This window comes from Cinclus cinclus, chromosome 1, assembly GCF_963662255.1.
Source record: "Cinclus cinclus chromosome 1, bCinCin1.1, whole genome shotgun sequence".
NCBI lineage: Eukaryota > Metazoa > Chordata > Aves > Passeriformes > Cinclidae > Cinclus > Cinclus cinclus.
This window is the reverse complement of record NC_085046.1, coordinates 3,051,925-3,068,466: the sequence shown is the minus strand read 5'-3', so window position 1 is coordinate 3,068,466 and position 16,542 is coordinate 3,051,925. Positions and strand designations below refer to the sequence as shown.

Here is a 16,542-nt window from a genome sequence, read left to right as displayed (position 1 = left end):
CATCTATCCATCTATCTATCATTATCTATCATTATCTATCTATCTATCTATCTATCTATCTATCTATCATTATCTATCATTATCTATCTATCTATCTATCATCTATCTATCTATCTATCTATCTATTATCTATCATTATCTATAATTATCTATCTATCATTATCTATCATTATCTATCATTATCTATCATTATCTATCTATCTATCTATCTATCATTATCTATCTATCTATCTATCTATCATTATCTATCTATCTATCTATCTATCTATCTATCTATCTATCTATCTATCTATCTATCTATCTATCCCTTTATCAAGATGGGCAGGAGTTTGGCCCATGAAAGCTTTTGATGTTGATTAGAAGTGTAGAGGGGGAGCGTGGATGTTCATCTGGGCCATCACCACAGACTGTCAGCTCAGAATGCTCAGTCAAGTACAAGCTCTTGTACTCAGGATGCCTCTGACTTTGCACTAAGGAAAATGGCAAGGAATTGTACACGTGAGAAAAAGAAACATCATTTGATCATCCTCTCGGAACAACTTGGAAATTTCTCCACACTCCCAAGCACCCTTTCCTCAAGACCAAGGTTGTATCAGACTTTTCTTCACACCATCTTGTATTTATTCCTTTGGCATCAGGAAATACAAACAGTTGCTCTTTGTATTCGCCACCTTCCAATGAAAGGTTTCTCCTTTCATTGCCTATTTTATTGCTTTTGTCCTGTTCTAAGACAGGAGGGGTAGTCTTGTTTCCCAGGGGCGATCAGAGTTTGTTGTGTTGTTGCTGGAGCTCCAAAACTGGGGTCTTGCCCTTGGGTCCATCACCAGCTACAGGAATACTCCTATGGAGTCTGCTCGTGCCAAATCAATAGTGGAATGTTTTGTTAAAGATTCCCTTGGCATTTGCTCACTGCTGAGAGCACCTCCCATGGAGCTGGCTCAGGTCTGGGGAGCAGTGGTGGCTTCATAATGGCAATTTTATCTAAAGATAATCACTCAGCACATCAGCAGGGCTAATTGAGGGTGCTAACAGTGGCACCACACTCTGATTAATAGAATATTTTCAGTTAAGGAATTGTTTTGAAGGTACTGGACAAGGAGGATCCTCAGAGACAATGTGAATAAAAGGCGCTGGTCTAGAGCTGCATTTTCTGCTCTGCTCTTTCCTCTGCCTGTGAGAGATGTCTGCTCCACAGGTGCTGAGCAGGCTCAAAGCAGAGCCTGATGGACAGGTTGAGGGACAGGTCACAGCACTTACAACCTCCTTTGTGATCAGGAAAAAGCACATTTACACCTACAGCCAGGGAAGGAAATGCAGTCCACCAGTCAAGGAAAGCACATTAATCAAGGAACTCTTGCAAAACATTGGTATGTCAGGTAGAGAAGGTGTTTTCCTGCTTGTGGAGTAACAATAATTCTGAAGGCCCTTGCCAAAAAAGCCTTAAAGCCCTGCTGGAATGGAGCAGCACCTTGTTGTCTTTGTGATCCCAGTATTAATTTCCTATTAGCAATGAAGTATCACATATACCACAGATGCTTTAAAAAGATAATTGATCTGCTGTGAAAAAGGAATCTTCTCACATTATTATTTAATTTTTTTTGCCTGATGCTTCCTGAATGTGTGGTTGTTTCCATCGGAGTGTCTGTGGTCTTTAGTTACAAAGTTTTGTCATTTCACCAGGCCTCTGGGGACAAAAATAACAAAAGGGCACAATAAATTGGATGGATAATGCAATAAGGAAAATAATGCCAATCAAAGCAAGAATTTTATTGATGATGTTATGTAGGAGACCTGCCAAGAAAAGCAATTCTGTGCCCAGGGAGGGATAAGTTGTATTCCATAGCTTCTTCTATCATGAGTCTATCACTGCAAAGAAAAGCTAGAAAATCTTGACCTCTGGATGCATGATCCACTCATGCCCACCCAAATTCTTAGGGAGCCTGAAGCAGGACCTCCATCAAACAGACATTCAAAGTTATTACAGTGTCAAAATACTCAGATATCCAGGATGGAGATGTCATTAACCTTCAATGTTTCATCATATCTGTACTGGTGAAGCAGCATAATATGGAAGAGAAGAATTATATAATGCGAATTTCTTTTATTTATAAAATTCAGGCATTTTAAATGGAGTTTATTTTTAAAAATATCAAATCTTGTTTACTTTTATACTTATGTCCCAGAAAAGCATAAACTTTCAAACCTCAAGAAAAGCTGGGCTTTATGACCACATGTATGAAGGGATGGGGTATAGAGGATTAGGACTTTCAAAGAATTTTTGATAATTTGAAGATAATCAAGAAATTAATCAGATCTTCATATAGTGTAAATTTGGATATCCTTCTTGGAACACTTAATAAAATCTGTTTTAGAATAGCTTTAGATTTTTTTTTTTAATATGTTAAGAAAATTCTATAAAGCTAGAGGACTAGGAAATGCAGGAGCTGTCAGGTTATACAGAAGTGATAAAGAGTGTACTTTGTAAGGACAAATTACAATGCTCATATCTTCAGGGAATTTCAATTTAATTGAAACCACTCAAAGGAAAATAATAAAAAAACAAAAGCCAACACTCCACCAAAATTGTAATGGGGGACAGCTGAAGTAAAACATACATGGAAGTTATTAGGCTATGCTAATAAAAGGAGCTAAGATAGTACTGAAAATAAGAAATGGCTGCAACATAGAGGGAAGTCAGGGGTTTGCTTACCATTAATGCTTTGGTGTCTTAAACTTTGGGAATGGAATTTTCTGTGTTTGCTTTCATCAGGCCTGAACAAACAGACAAAAAAGAAAATTGGTTCTTGCAAAGCAGTAATTCAATTTGTCCAAAACTAAGCATAGTGTCATAGAACCACAGAATGGTTTGAGGTGGAAGGGACTTTTTAGAAGTCACCCAGTCCAACCCCCTGCCTTGGCAGGGGCACTTTCCACTAGACCAGGTCCCTCCAATCCCATCCAACCTGGCCTTAAAGTATCAAGCTTTAGGATATAGAAATTGCTCCCTGGGGTTACCTACACCTCCACTGACTGTAGAGAGAGCCTGGGCAGGCTGGGTGAACTCTAAGGATCTTTTTGATGTGGCAATGTTGGTTAATGCCCTCACTAATGATCAGGATGATGGGGCAGAGTGCACGTGAAGGAAGCTTGAAGGTTACACACATTTAAGACGAGTGGGTGACAGACCAAGAGGCTGATTGTGCTGTTGCTCAGAGGGAACCAGAGAGGTTTGAGAAATAGGCAGAAAGATGAAGAAGGAAGAGACGTGCGAAGTCCTGCACTGGGAGAGGAATAATTCCGTGCACGAGGGCAGGCTGAGAATCAGCTGCTGGGAAGCAGCTCCACAGAGAAGGACCTAAAGCCCTGGGTGGACACAAAGTGGATCCTGAGCCAGCAAAGTGCCCTTGCAGTGATGGAATCCAAAAGCAGCACCAGATGCACGAGGAAGAGCCTTGGCAGCTCGTCAAGGGAGGTGATAATTCCTCTCTCTCAGCTCTGGAGTGCCTGGTCCAGTGCTGGGCTGCTGAGAGCAGGAACACAATGGGTTCTGTGAGGAGCCACAACAATTATTAAGGAATGACAAGAAGAGACTCAGAGACCTATGGCTGTTTATCCTGGAGAAGAGAAGATCTGGGGGGATCTTACCAATGTGTAGAAATAGCTGGTGAGAGGGTGCAAAGGAGATGGACCCAGGCTCTTCTATGTGCTGACAAGAGGCAGCAAGCACAGACACACAGGAAATTCGGCTGAAAGACAACACTTTGCCCTTGTTAGAATGGTCAAATACTAAAAGAGGGTGATCAGATAAATTGCTGAGTCTCAACATTTGAGACTGAAAATGGGTTTTGAATAACCTGCTGTAGCTGACCCTGCTTTGAGCAGGGGACTTGGCTTAGAAAATCTTCAGAGGTCCTTCCAACCCCCAATGCTCTCTTTAGCCATCATTCTTCTTGCAAAACCACGTTGCTTTAATTTATTTCCTACACAAGTCCTCATGGAAGTAAAGGAAAATTATGATCCTACTTCATATAGAAATATTTGGACACCTAAGCTCTCGTTTGCATACAGGAGTTTCAGCATCTGCAGTTTACAATTCCCTACTTTTGCAATCACACCTTTATCTTCACTTTTAGAAAGGGAGGTCTAGTGACATTCACATGTGTTTTCTGAGTTTTATGCAAGAGAAAAAGAATTAAAAGCCTGTTCCTCAAGAAAGTAAAAGGATTATTACTGAGCGTTGCTAACAGATTTGGATATTTATCAACACTGAAATGCCTAAGCCAGGCAGTAGCTGAATCTATTTCTTTCAAATTTATCCATGCAAAATTGTTTTACTGCTGTATCAACTCCCTTTTAAATTTTGTTTTCTTAAGCAGCAATTTTCCTGCACAATGAAAAAACTGGATACCAGCAGAGTCTGCCTGAATGTATCTGTCATGAATGGATATTTTTCAGCCTATGATTCTCACATCAGCTCACATGTTAGAACAATGGGCAGCCTGCATCCATCTTTGTGGACCATTCTGTGAAAAAATTCCACTTTGTTTGTTGACAGCTCTTTCAGGCAAAGGTGTGTGATTTTTGCCTGAGACTCTCAAGACATTCATGTGCAGTGGAAAAGGGTTTTGTCCTTTCTAGCAGTAAATCCTTTCTGAAAATCCACCTCTTAGACCTCCTGATGTAATGACCTTTTGAACTTGTTTTGTCATTGACAACAGACTTGGTGAGTGGGAATAAGGACTTGAGAGACTTTCCCAGTTAAGTACATAAAGGGAGAATAAAAATCTTCTTGGTTTATAAAAGAAAGTAGAGTCAGACCCTTGACTGTGGTGACCCATGAAGAAGCTCTAATTTCAGGAAATTTAGAAAGTAGGTAAACAAAACCAACCCAAAATATTTAAACTTCAATAAATAATAACCACTCTTTTAAAGACAGTAGAAAGACCATGATGTTCTTTTCCTTTGCCTTAATAAGATTTCTCTTTGTGGAGCATTTTCCATGGACAGCTTTAGAGCTCTTGCTGTCTAGTATTAAATCTTCTTTTAGCTTTTCTATTGCCAAAATATATCAGCATCAATTTATTGACACCTGAAACAATCAAATTCCTCCTCAATCCTTGTGGTAGGTGAAACTTTGCTGGTTTGGGTTTCATATTGCTGATCCATATATTTCAGACTGGAGGTGGGATTATTCTGCCCAAATTTAGATATCTACAGTGTAGATGTCAACAAACGAGCTGGCTGTTCAGAATTTCTTTACACTCTGGGACAGGAGCTGGAAGTTTAAAGGAGATGGTTAAAATGGGTCAGACAAAACACTTTCTTCACATGTCTGCTTCTCCCTGTTGAGATAAAAAGAGACTTGACAATGAGCTCATGTGTGAGGATGTCTCTCCCGGGTTTCTAAAATTAGGAGATGTGTCCTAGGTCACGGAGGGGGTGATTTCCCAACTCTGCTCATAGCTGGTGAGCAGGAACATGAGGAAGGGGCACCGTGCCTTTTAAATAAATTATGTAGCTGGAAGACCACATTTAGGGATTTATAGGAGGGAAATCATAACATCCAGTGGGTTTTGCATCTTTTATTGAGAGCCTAAAGATAGAAAAATATCAGGTACATAATGGTGTTCCAGCCCTCAGGAGAGCCACTAAGCTGGTCAGGGGCTGGAACACCTCTCTTATGAATTCAGGCTGAGAGTTGGGACTGCTCATCCTGGAGTAGAGAAGGCTCCAGGGAGACCTTAGGGCACCTTCCAGTGCCTAGAAGGGGGTTAAAACAAGGCTGGAGAGGGACTTTTCATGTCCTGAAAGTCCAAGGGGAAATGGCCTTAAGCTGAAGGAGGGTAGATTGAGATTAGATATTAGGAAGAAATTCTTTACTCTGGTGCTGGTGAGGCACTGGAACAGGCTTCCCAGAGAGGCTGAGGACTGACAGTCCTTGGAGGTGTCCAAGACCAGCAATCTGCTCTAGTGGAAGGTGTCCCTGTCCATAGCAGGAGCTTGGAATGATGATCCTCAAGGTTCCTTCCAACCCCAAGCCATGCTAGGATTTTATGATAATTACCTGTTCATGTATTTTGCACCCAGTAACTCTCCTCCCCTGTTTATTCTTCATAGGGAAATGTTCTTTATGTCCCTGAGAAGTATTGGAGTAACTGTGTATGGGATGGTTGAGTTTTCTGAAATGTATTCAGTCTGCAAAACTTCAATTTCTCCTGCGCGTTGTCCAAAGTTTTCAGATTCCCACACTTGGGCATGGGGCAGCAAGAGGATGTGGTGGGACACATCTGCCTGGACACTGAAGTTAGATTGATTAAGTAATAATTTCCCATTTGATCATCACTGGTCTGAACCATTGTGGATCAGCTTTGAAATGTGGTGGTTTCCTTTCAAACCACTGGCACGCATCCCAGAGGAGCACAGCAAAGATCCCAGCAGATCAGGTGGTTTCTTTTGGGTGAGATCTCAATAAGAGCTCGTAACTGCCTTGGAAAGCCACTAAAAACCCTCTTCCATTCATCAAAAAAATTCCTAAATTTTGTTCATCCAGTGGGTAACACTCTGCAATTCGGTATAACAATTTTGCCATATTTTTTTCATCCTTTTGAGCAGTGATTTTTACCTTTATTTATCCCTCCCTGGTATTAGTCCCATTCTAGCTAGGAAGGTGTCACTGTGTGGTTTTGTTCATTGGTGACATCAGACTGTGCACTTGACACCTGTGGGCTTCGCAAGGAGGAATTTTCCTCACCAGCCTCCAGAGAACTTTTTAGATGGAGAAAGAAATGGGCACTTGCAGCAGAACAAGTTTTGCCAGAGCTTTTCCAACCTGCCCTTGAAGCAACTCAGATACTTCCATAAAGAATCTGCTGTGGCTCTGAATGTGTGTCCAGTGGACAAATGAATTCACCTTCAGAGGGGATTAATTATTTTCCTCAGTCACTAGGTGATCAAAACAGTGTTCTTTTTCTTTTTGTTTCTCCCTATATATAAGCCATGCTTGAAATAACCCCCTGAAACCCTTTCTATTTTGGCAACAATCTGATTTTCAGATTCCCTGACACTTGAACAGCCCTTCTGTTTCACCAGAGATAACTGAAGATGAGGAATTGTTTATCCATAACTGAAAGGTGCAATTCCTCTGTTATTGGCTCTTCTGACTTCACTAATTTTAATTACAGTGGCAGATGCAGATAAAACAACAACGTGAAGCATCAGTGATGAAATTACAGGATTTATCAACCACTGACATCAGAAGAAAATATAATAACTCAAGCTTCCCTTCCAAATCCAATACTGATATGTTTATTTCTTTCTCTCAGTACTGAATGGCAATGATTTATCACCATTGCCTATATATATATATTTTTTTTAAGTTTATTTTTCTAGTATAACATAGCTGATAGTACTTATCTGGGAGGTAGCTGGGCTTTAACTGGTGATAGAGATGACTACTCTTTAATAGATAATAGAGTTAATGGGCCTTTAATTAGCAATAGGTGGACTCTGAATGCATGTATAACATACATGCCAAGAACAACTTGACAATATAAAAGGTTCTGCTGCAGGTCCAGGGCAGAAGTCCTGGTAGCTGTTATTCCCTAATAAACTCTCCAGTTTCTGTGGATGACTCGAAGGCCTCAGCCCAGTACGTGGTGCAGGTTTCCATGACTACCTTGAAGGCAAAAAATAAAGTCGATTCTTTTATTTTCTGTACAATACGTGAAAGAAAAGCCATGAAATGGTTTGCAGATGTTCTTGTTGTCTCTTTAGAAGCTCTTTTGAAAGTCAGACAAGACAGAAAACAACGCCCTCCACTTTTCAAAGCTAGGGATTGCCAGGTTCAAGTAAAATGAGTGTGCTCGAAAGGTCACCACTTTCCCCCAGGACACCTGTATATGTCCATCTTTTAGTCAGGCATCTCCCACCCCTCCACTGCATTTTAACCATTTCCTGATGCATTACAGTGGCAGAATGAAAGGACAGAATAGAACCTCCACAGCTGTCTCTGGCTCTTCTGACTGAGCTGCACAAGGAGTGCAAATGATCAGGAAATTATTTCAAATCCAGTGGCTGCTAATGTGTCTGTCTGGTTTTGTCTTGCTTCTGTTAATGGAATTCTGAGTCCTCACGGCTGAATGTCACCAGGGATGTTTGCTGTCCTCCTCAGCTGAGATCTTATCAATTGCTCATTATTTGATAAACCATCAGAAATACAGTTAAGTAATTAAATTCGGCGCCAGAACAGAGCATGAGTGACTGATCAACTGAGGATAGAAGAAAACAGATCCGTTTAGAGTGAATTTCATGAATCATTGTTCTCCCAACATTTAGAGAGAGATTAATTTTCCTGTTTCAATTTTTTAATTGAAAGACTCTCCCCTTTCTAAATTCTGATGTCGTGGCATTGTGTTGAAGTCAGTATAAAACCTGAGTGCCCTTTGATTCTAAAAGTTCTTTTACGAATCTTTCCTTTACAAATCAAAGTAGGATAATGAAAAATAAATGCAAATCTTAAAACACATTCCCCCCAGTCCTCAATTCTTTCTGGGCAGAGGCCAAGCAGTGGATGTGACAGATATGGATGACACTGTTGTTCATATAAATCCTTCCTGATTATGCCCCAGATTAATCTTTAGTCTGAGACTGATATTCATTCCTTTGCCCTTCTAATGCCAAGTTCTCAGACAGGTTACTAGCAAGATTTTTTTACAGGTTATTAACAAGTCTGGTAATGGATTTTGTAACCTGGATAAACTATCTTGGGAACCAGACCCCTAAGAAGCCCCCAGACAGTTTTGCTTTTAAGACACTACTGAAAAGAATGAAGGGTGAACCACAACTTCAGAGATGAGGCAGACAGGTTTTTTTTCTTGTTCAAAATAATCCGCTCTTCCTTCTGCCCTGGGTAAATTTGAGATGTTTGCAGCTACAGAACCTGTACCAGCACTTCTTTGACATGTTACTGATCATACAAAGTCCTTTGCTTTAAATTAGCTATCCAAGACCACCTTTAAAATCTGCAAAAGCCTGGTTGATCTCTAATAAGTGCAGGTGTTGGGTTCTCTGTTTTCTCTCCATTTCTTTTTCATTCTCTCCATGGTTTACATATTTATAATAATTTTCCTCTTTTGCTGCAGAGATCTGAGTCTGACTGAGGTGAAGACCTCAACCAAAACATCTGCATAGAGCCTGTGCTTCAGCCCTAATCAGTGTTACCAAGCAAAACTTGACCAAAATTAGGAGAGAAGATGGCCATCAACTGGAAGGTCTGCTTCTTCAGCCTCGTATTGCTTCCTGTGGTAAGAAAAAAAATATTTTATTTGCATTGTTCTGGTATGAATACATGTTCTGAAGGCCAGCACTTGCCAAGAGGGAAGGATCTGCTACTGACACTGATTCTGGATTTTTCTGGGTGGTCTCCTAGTTTGGGTTTAGACTTTTCCAGCTTCCTTTGTTAATGAATTAGGACTGTGATCACTGCTCATCCTGAGAAGGGTAAGTCCATCCCTTGAGGGCATTTGTTCACTGTTTTTAACCAAGCTTCAAAAATAAAATAAAGTAATAATTAGGAAAAAAAAAAGTGAACCTTCTGTTTCAAATCCATTGGTTTAAGAATATTTCTTTTTCCAGACAGAGAGATAAAATTAGAGATTCCCTTCATGCCCCCCTGTGAAACCTAAACCTCAGGATATTTCAGGCAATGCTTTTGAAGGCCTCCCTTTTCAGAGGAGCAATTTTAAGAAATGATACAAATGGGCATCTAAAGATACTCAAGGCACTTGAAGTCATCCATCATCTTTCCAAAGATATTCGACTCTTTATGTAGATGACAGAGATTAATTTTCCCCACGAGTCTTTCCTTGCTAAACAACATGCTCTTCCATTAATAACTCCATGTTAACACGTCTGGGGATCGCAGCTCTCCCTCTCCATTGTCCCTACACACAGTCACTGCATCTCTCCTCACACAGCAGCCACAAAAACACTGAATAAAGACTTTTTTTTTCTCCTTTTGTGGCTGTGAGGAGTTGTACACGAACCCTGCAATAACCTCTTGTAGCATTTCAACACAATTCTGTGTTAAACCATTGATCACAAATGTGCTTTTCAGCTCTTCTCCAGGAGCATTTCTCACAGGGATTCAGTGACAAATAGCACCAGGATTTCAATCCTCCAGCTCGTTCCCATTAAGAGCCTTCTACAACTTCCATGCAAATGCTTTACACTTGCTTAATACACAGATATTCTCACATTAGTGTGCTTTAATAGTCAGTATTTGAAAGAATTAATGGCATTTATTAGTTTTATTTTTAAATGACATCTATTTAATGTGATGGGGGTGTGACCAGAGCATCTCAGCAGATTTTGCAGAATTTTTCTGCTCTTGTGTATCAAGTATGTGACCTGTCTTCTACAATGCATAGCAAGACAGCACACGGAACTTGTTTTTACTTCAGCACACAAAAATACATTTTCTTTTCTTTTGGCTCTTATTTAGAGTCCATTTCACTGCACATCTGAAATGTGGCAAAATTCAGCTAAATTCTCTGGAACGGGGTTGGAACTGGTACCATAGTTGTGTTCATCCAAATAATACAGTCCTTTGCATACAAATATGTGGTCTTGGAATTTATATCTAAAGCATGGCTCCTGTGACTCTTCCTTAGATTTCCTGGTCAGGTAGAAATGATTACTTACTAAAAACTGAGTATGTTTAATTTTTATAATACATCTCTAAAATTAAACCTTCTCTAAGCAAAAGGGGAGGGGGGAAAACGCCCCAGATTTAACCTGATTTAGGTATTGATGTTCATGTGAGATTCTTGACTATAAAAGGAGTTTAGCTCAAATTCAGATGCTGGTTTTTTTGGACATAGGCGTGTTGATGACATGGATCCTGCCCTGGGAGAAATGGAAAGCTGAATTCCTGGCCATGCAAACAGATTTTTCAGACTGCAACCAAAATAATCAAATTACTCGAAAGACAAAAAGCATTTTTGTTAAATGACCAACAACCTTCAATATTTCAAGATTTTTTTGGTGCTCAGCTCAAGATCCCTGAAAGATGTCTTGTTTTTTAGAGGTGAACAGTTTTTTAATTAAGGGAAATGAATGAACAAATCTCTTGAGCTCTCAGATGGGTGACCTTCCTGGAAGATGGAGAAGGACAGCAAATTCCCAGTTGCTCACGTTTCAGGACATAACTGTGGTTGCTGAGCTGGATAATAAGTGATCAGCTCCAGCTTGTGGAAAGAACAGTTCTTAATGAAATACCAAGTAGCAAACCAGAGCTAATAAGAAAAAAACCTGCTTTTTATTTGCTGCTTCTGTGAAGTTTGTGATCTTATTTATGATTACAAGGTTTTATTGCAGTCTTTTGCAGGGATCCAGATATTAAAGTTAACCATTTAACACACATGAATTTGTGTGTTTGCACACACGGAACTCACCACAGAGATTACACAATAATTTGTGTATACTATTCGTTTCATATTAAATCCCTACATTTCTTTTCACAGACCAAATTTCAGAATTATATAATGTTATTTATGTTTCTTCCCTTGCTGAGATTCTTTTGCAGCTCTTGTGGTAACACATTTCTCTCCACTGGGGCACACTCTTTCCCTGAGAACCATCTCTAATGTGCTGTGCTGGTGACCTCAAACTGGCACTTTCCTGTCATGCAGATTTTCCCATTTTCTACTGAGGGAGTGGATGTGACTTCAGAAAAAAAATAGAGTAATTGAACTCCACAAAGTTCTTGGAAAAACACTGTTCATATACTGCTTTCCATCAAGCACATCTGGTCAGACCCATTTTACCCAAAAAAAGCCCCCTATCTGATGTCCACATCCATAAACAAATCAAGAGAAGACAAAAAGAGAACTAAGTATGAATGGGAAATTCCAGGTGGCTTCAAGCATAGACTCTGACCAGGCAACAAGAATATAATATGCTAAGAAATAATTAGAAATGAGCATTTTAAACCGGTTCTAGCTGTCAGAGTCAAGGGTGGTTTGGTTTTCTACATGTTTAACAGGCTGTTCTGCATTAACCTAACCTATGAAGCACTCAGCACTGAAGGCACCACGATGCCTGCAAGGCCTTCAGAGGAATTCTTGAGCTTTAATTTTTTTCTGCCATTTTAAGTGCTTTCTTAGATTTAAATTCCTGTGTTGCTGTTTTAGCTGGTTTTAACCCATTTCCTTCAGCTGGCTGAACTCTTCCCAGCGATTTCCATTCTTTACTCTGGATAAAACTCTGAACAACCTGGGATAGTGGGAGGAGTCTGTCCATGGCTGGGGGTTGGAACTGGATGGTCTTTGAGCTCCCTTCCAACCCAAACCATTCTAGGATTCTATGATACTTTTTTTATTATTATTATTTTACTTCAGAATTCACTTTCACTGGCATTTTGATTGACTTTGCATTCCTTTCATCTGTGATAACATTGGGTTTTGTTGTTTTGGGTTTTTTTTTAATTGGAAAATATTAGCAAATGTCATCATAAAATTATGGAGGAGAAAGGATTCTAAACCATTGCTCCTTTGTCTGCTTCCAAATGTACTTGAGAAACAAGGAGTTTCATGACTCACAAAGTTGGCTTGGTGTATGAACTGAATTTTAAATGTAACTGCAATGCAGGTGCTCTAACTGTCCAGAATAATTTGATCAGATGTGTTTCTTCACCTTATACTTGGAATTTCCTGTGGGTACATGTCGAATATTGCTAAGTTTAAATGTTTCTAGTGGTAGAATATTCAGTGTAATGTTTGATTAGCTGGGAAGAATATTCTCCTTTAATAAAGAGAGGAATATGGAAAAGGGAAGGTGCAAGTGATGCCTCTTGTATAACAACATCGGGGTGTGATCTCTGAGTGAGAGTCAGATGGGAAAATACAGATTTGGAAGCACAGGCAGCACCTCACAGAGCAGACAATGAAACCCGGGTCTGATGAGAGTTAATTCATGAAGAGGTGAGGAGAGGAACTGAAGTGTTTGCTGAAGGGGAGAATATTTCTCAATTTTCTCAGGGTGTGTATGGGCTACAGAGCAGAGAACTCTCTGTATCCTCCATTATTTATCCTTAGCTGTCACTTCCAGTGCCAGGCTACCTGCAAATAGAATCATCTACCTTCCAGCCTCTGTTATTTTTAAAAGATGAGGCACAGTGTATTCAGACACAATATTCTACAAGTTTCTCTCCCAGCCTGCAGTGTTTTTAAGCACAGCCCAAACGTGAGGCTCCTCAGGTACAAATGTAAAAGATTGGGTTGTAAAAGATTTGGTCCCTGCTCTTTAAGCAAACTATTTTTTTCTACTCCAGGGTTTAATGAGAGAGTTTTTAATGAGTTTACCTGCCTGGTGATTTGTAGCATCTTATAACCCTGTTAGAGAAGTCAAACTCTGTAGGACTGCAGGTTTCTTGAACACAGTGTGCAGATGCATGTGACTTATCTGTTATTTATGTAATGAAAATATAAATATTTTATATACAAACACAGCCAGGGGACTGCTGGGAATGTTCTCCATAGGAGATAAAGACTCAGCTAACCAAGGCATCAATGCTGCTGTAACTTTTCCATTTTAATAGGAGGAGCTGCTGCTGGGGGCAATTGGGAGAAAATAGCAACCTCTTAAAAGCCTCGTTTAAAATAGAAAAACCAAGTCTGGATGTGTAGTAAGTTTCAAAGAGCAGGTTCAGAATTCTGGTATCACAAAAAAATCATCTGAGAAAATCAGCGTGGCAAAACCATAGAGGCCTTCAAACCAACCAACTTCAAGGACATTTCAGAGGCACAAAAATGAGGATTTCAAGTCCCAGATGGCTGCTGGATGTCTGTTAGTTGCCAGAGTGAGAGCTCTCTCAGAGTGACATTTCCACCTGACAAATCTCCAAGTCTCTGGGTTTGTTTTTTTTCTGAGAAAACTCAGTGTATTTACACTCCTGCCTAAGACACCTGAGGGTGGTGGGAGCCCTGGATATTTTGTTGGTTGCTCTGCCTAGTGCACTGGCACTTGTAACCTCACCTGGGCACCTCAGGTGCCAGTCAGCCTCATTGTAGAAGCTAAAGAAAGACACCTGGTTATTTTTTTTTTTCATAGAATTTTAGAATGATTTGGGTTGGAAGTGACCTTAAAGGTCAGGTAGTGTCAACCCCCCTGCCCTGGGCAGGGACACCTCCCACTACACCAGGATTTTCAGCCCAATCTTCAAGATTGTTAAGCTGATTTGCACAAAAGATGAATGATGGGGTGAAAAAAAAAGTCTAAAAATACACATATTCTACCAAAATGTGGTTCACAAAGCTGAACAAATACAGCTATCTACCACAGCTTTCCTTTAGAGAGACAAGACATCTCAGTCTTAGAAATGCAATGCAGCAGGCAACAAAGCAAAAAAATAGTCACCTTACATTACATTAAAATATTCCCCTTTTTTGCCCTCTGGAAGTATCAGTAATTTCTCTGAGAGGCAAATAAAATGATGACAACACTGATTTAAGGGCATTAATTAATGTGATTTTTTTTTTTCCCCTGCTGGTTTTGCATTCATACGCTTGCGTGGGGGTTGGATGAGCAGTCCAATAAATTGGGTATTAGAAAGGGTTCTTTAAAAAGTTGGCTGTAATTAAAAAAAAAAAAAAAAAAAAAAAAAGTAAAATCAGAATCAGGGTTTTTTTTTTGTGTGTGTGTGTTGTTCAGCTGTTAATACCCAGCTCCTGGAGAGATAGTTTCCAAGTCTCTAGGAAGAGTGTTGCCTGAAATTCCTTGGGTTTGCTGAGTCAGCAGCCCAGGAGGATTTCCTGAGCAGGCAGCTCGAGGAGAGAGCTGTGATGAACAACCAAAGCTGTATGGAGAGGTGGGGCAAACAGAAGAAAAAGAGCAGGAAGAGAGGACAGAAATATGAAAAAAAATCACATTTACAGCACTATCTGTCTATTAGGGATTTGGGTTTTTAAATTCTCTCTTGCCACTCTCACCAGGACTTGCAATAAAGAGTTTTTTTTCCCCGATCTGTGAAATAAACCCTGCTGCTCCTCAGAGTGAATGTGTGTCCTGGGGCAGGTACTGGGCCCTGCCTGGGGATCAGGGAGTGATGCTGGAAGCCTTCCTGGGGGAGCAGGTGGGGTCAGTGCTGCTCCCAGGCTCTCACACCACAAACTCCAAACTTCCAGAGGTTGGCTGAGCACAGCTGTGGGCTTGGGAAAGCAGAGTTTGCCAGGCTTGAGGGGGTTTCCAGGGCTTTTTTGCCCCCAAAGCAATAACAACATGGTTGTTTAAACTCCATGAGACCCCTTAGAAAGCACTGCCATCCCTAAAGCCCCAGTGCTGGTGGCACTTCAGCCCCCAGGGGCACAGAACCCAACTCCACAAACCCCTCTCTGTTCCCATGGCCAAGGGGTGAATTGCTCACTCCAGGGAAATGTGCTCCTGACGAGACAGTTGTGTTTCTCTCAGGTTTATTTTCCAAGTGGAAATCACTTGGGAGTGCAGATTTTGGAGCTGTGGATCCCATCTATGCCAAAATCTGACCATCTCTGTGATATTTTTATTCCATGCCATTGAATGCCTGTTTTGCCTAAAAGGACACCAGGAATGAACCAGAGCTGCCTCTGTGTTTTCCTGTGTGTGTTAGAGCTGAGTTCTGCACCTAAATAAGACAGGAACTTTTCTTAGAGCAATAATTAACCCCCTAAGTGCTGAATGTCTGGGTTAGAATCAGAGAATCCCAGAATGGTTTGGGTTGGAAAGGACCTTAAAGGCCACCCAGTGCCACCCCTGCCATGGCAGGGACACCTTCCACCATCCCAGGCTGCTCCAAGCCCTGTCCAGCCTGGCCTTGGACACTTCCAGGGATCCAGTGGCAGCCACAGCTGCTCTGGGAATCTGTGCCAGTGCCTCAGATTAAGATATTTATCTACATTAATATATAATTTTGATTCTTCTATACCTAGTGTTCTTCTGTACTTAGTGATAGACACCTCTAGATATTGGTATAACCCATCCTAAAATCCCCTAATGCTCTCTTTATTGCAGGGCCCTCAAAAATTATCTGAGACTAGACTTTGGTCTCTAGTTTTCGGAAATCTCATTTTTTATTGGGCATTTATAAATGTTATGTGCATCAGGAATAGATGACACTAACTCACCCTTGCCCAATTGATTGTCTTGAATTTTCAGGATCTTGTGACTCATCTTGGTAGGGTACTTTGTAAGGTTATCACAAATGCTGTTTGCTAATGTTAGTTCCTGGAACGCATTTTTTAAACTGAATATTAAATGTATGTTCTTGTATGAGTGAGGGCAGATGCCAATGGATCTTTGTGTCTGGAGTAAAAAACAAACAAACAAAAAAAACCAAAAACAAAATAAAAAAGACAAATGCATCCATTAAATACTTCAGAATCATCATAAAAAACAGCCCAAACCCAAAGAAGATCTATTTTAAACAAAACAGGAAAATTATTTTCCGCATAGAACAACATTTAAAAAATACACTGTAGTACTTTCATAGAATTATTATTTTCAATAGAG

General features: G+C 40.3%; 1 protein-coding gene across 1 annotated transcript in view; it reads left to right on the top strand.

Moving 5' to 3' along the window:
* The window catches only part of ADCYAP1R1 (ADCYAP receptor type I), a 133,708-nt gene that overhangs the window by 21,932 nt on the left and 95,234 nt on the right, over window positions 1-16,542 (top strand). The window contains 1 exon segment of the mRNA XM_062505264.1: window positions 9,224-9,302. Within this exon segment, the coding sequence (XP_062361248.1) occupies window positions 9,224-9,302 (79 nt within the window).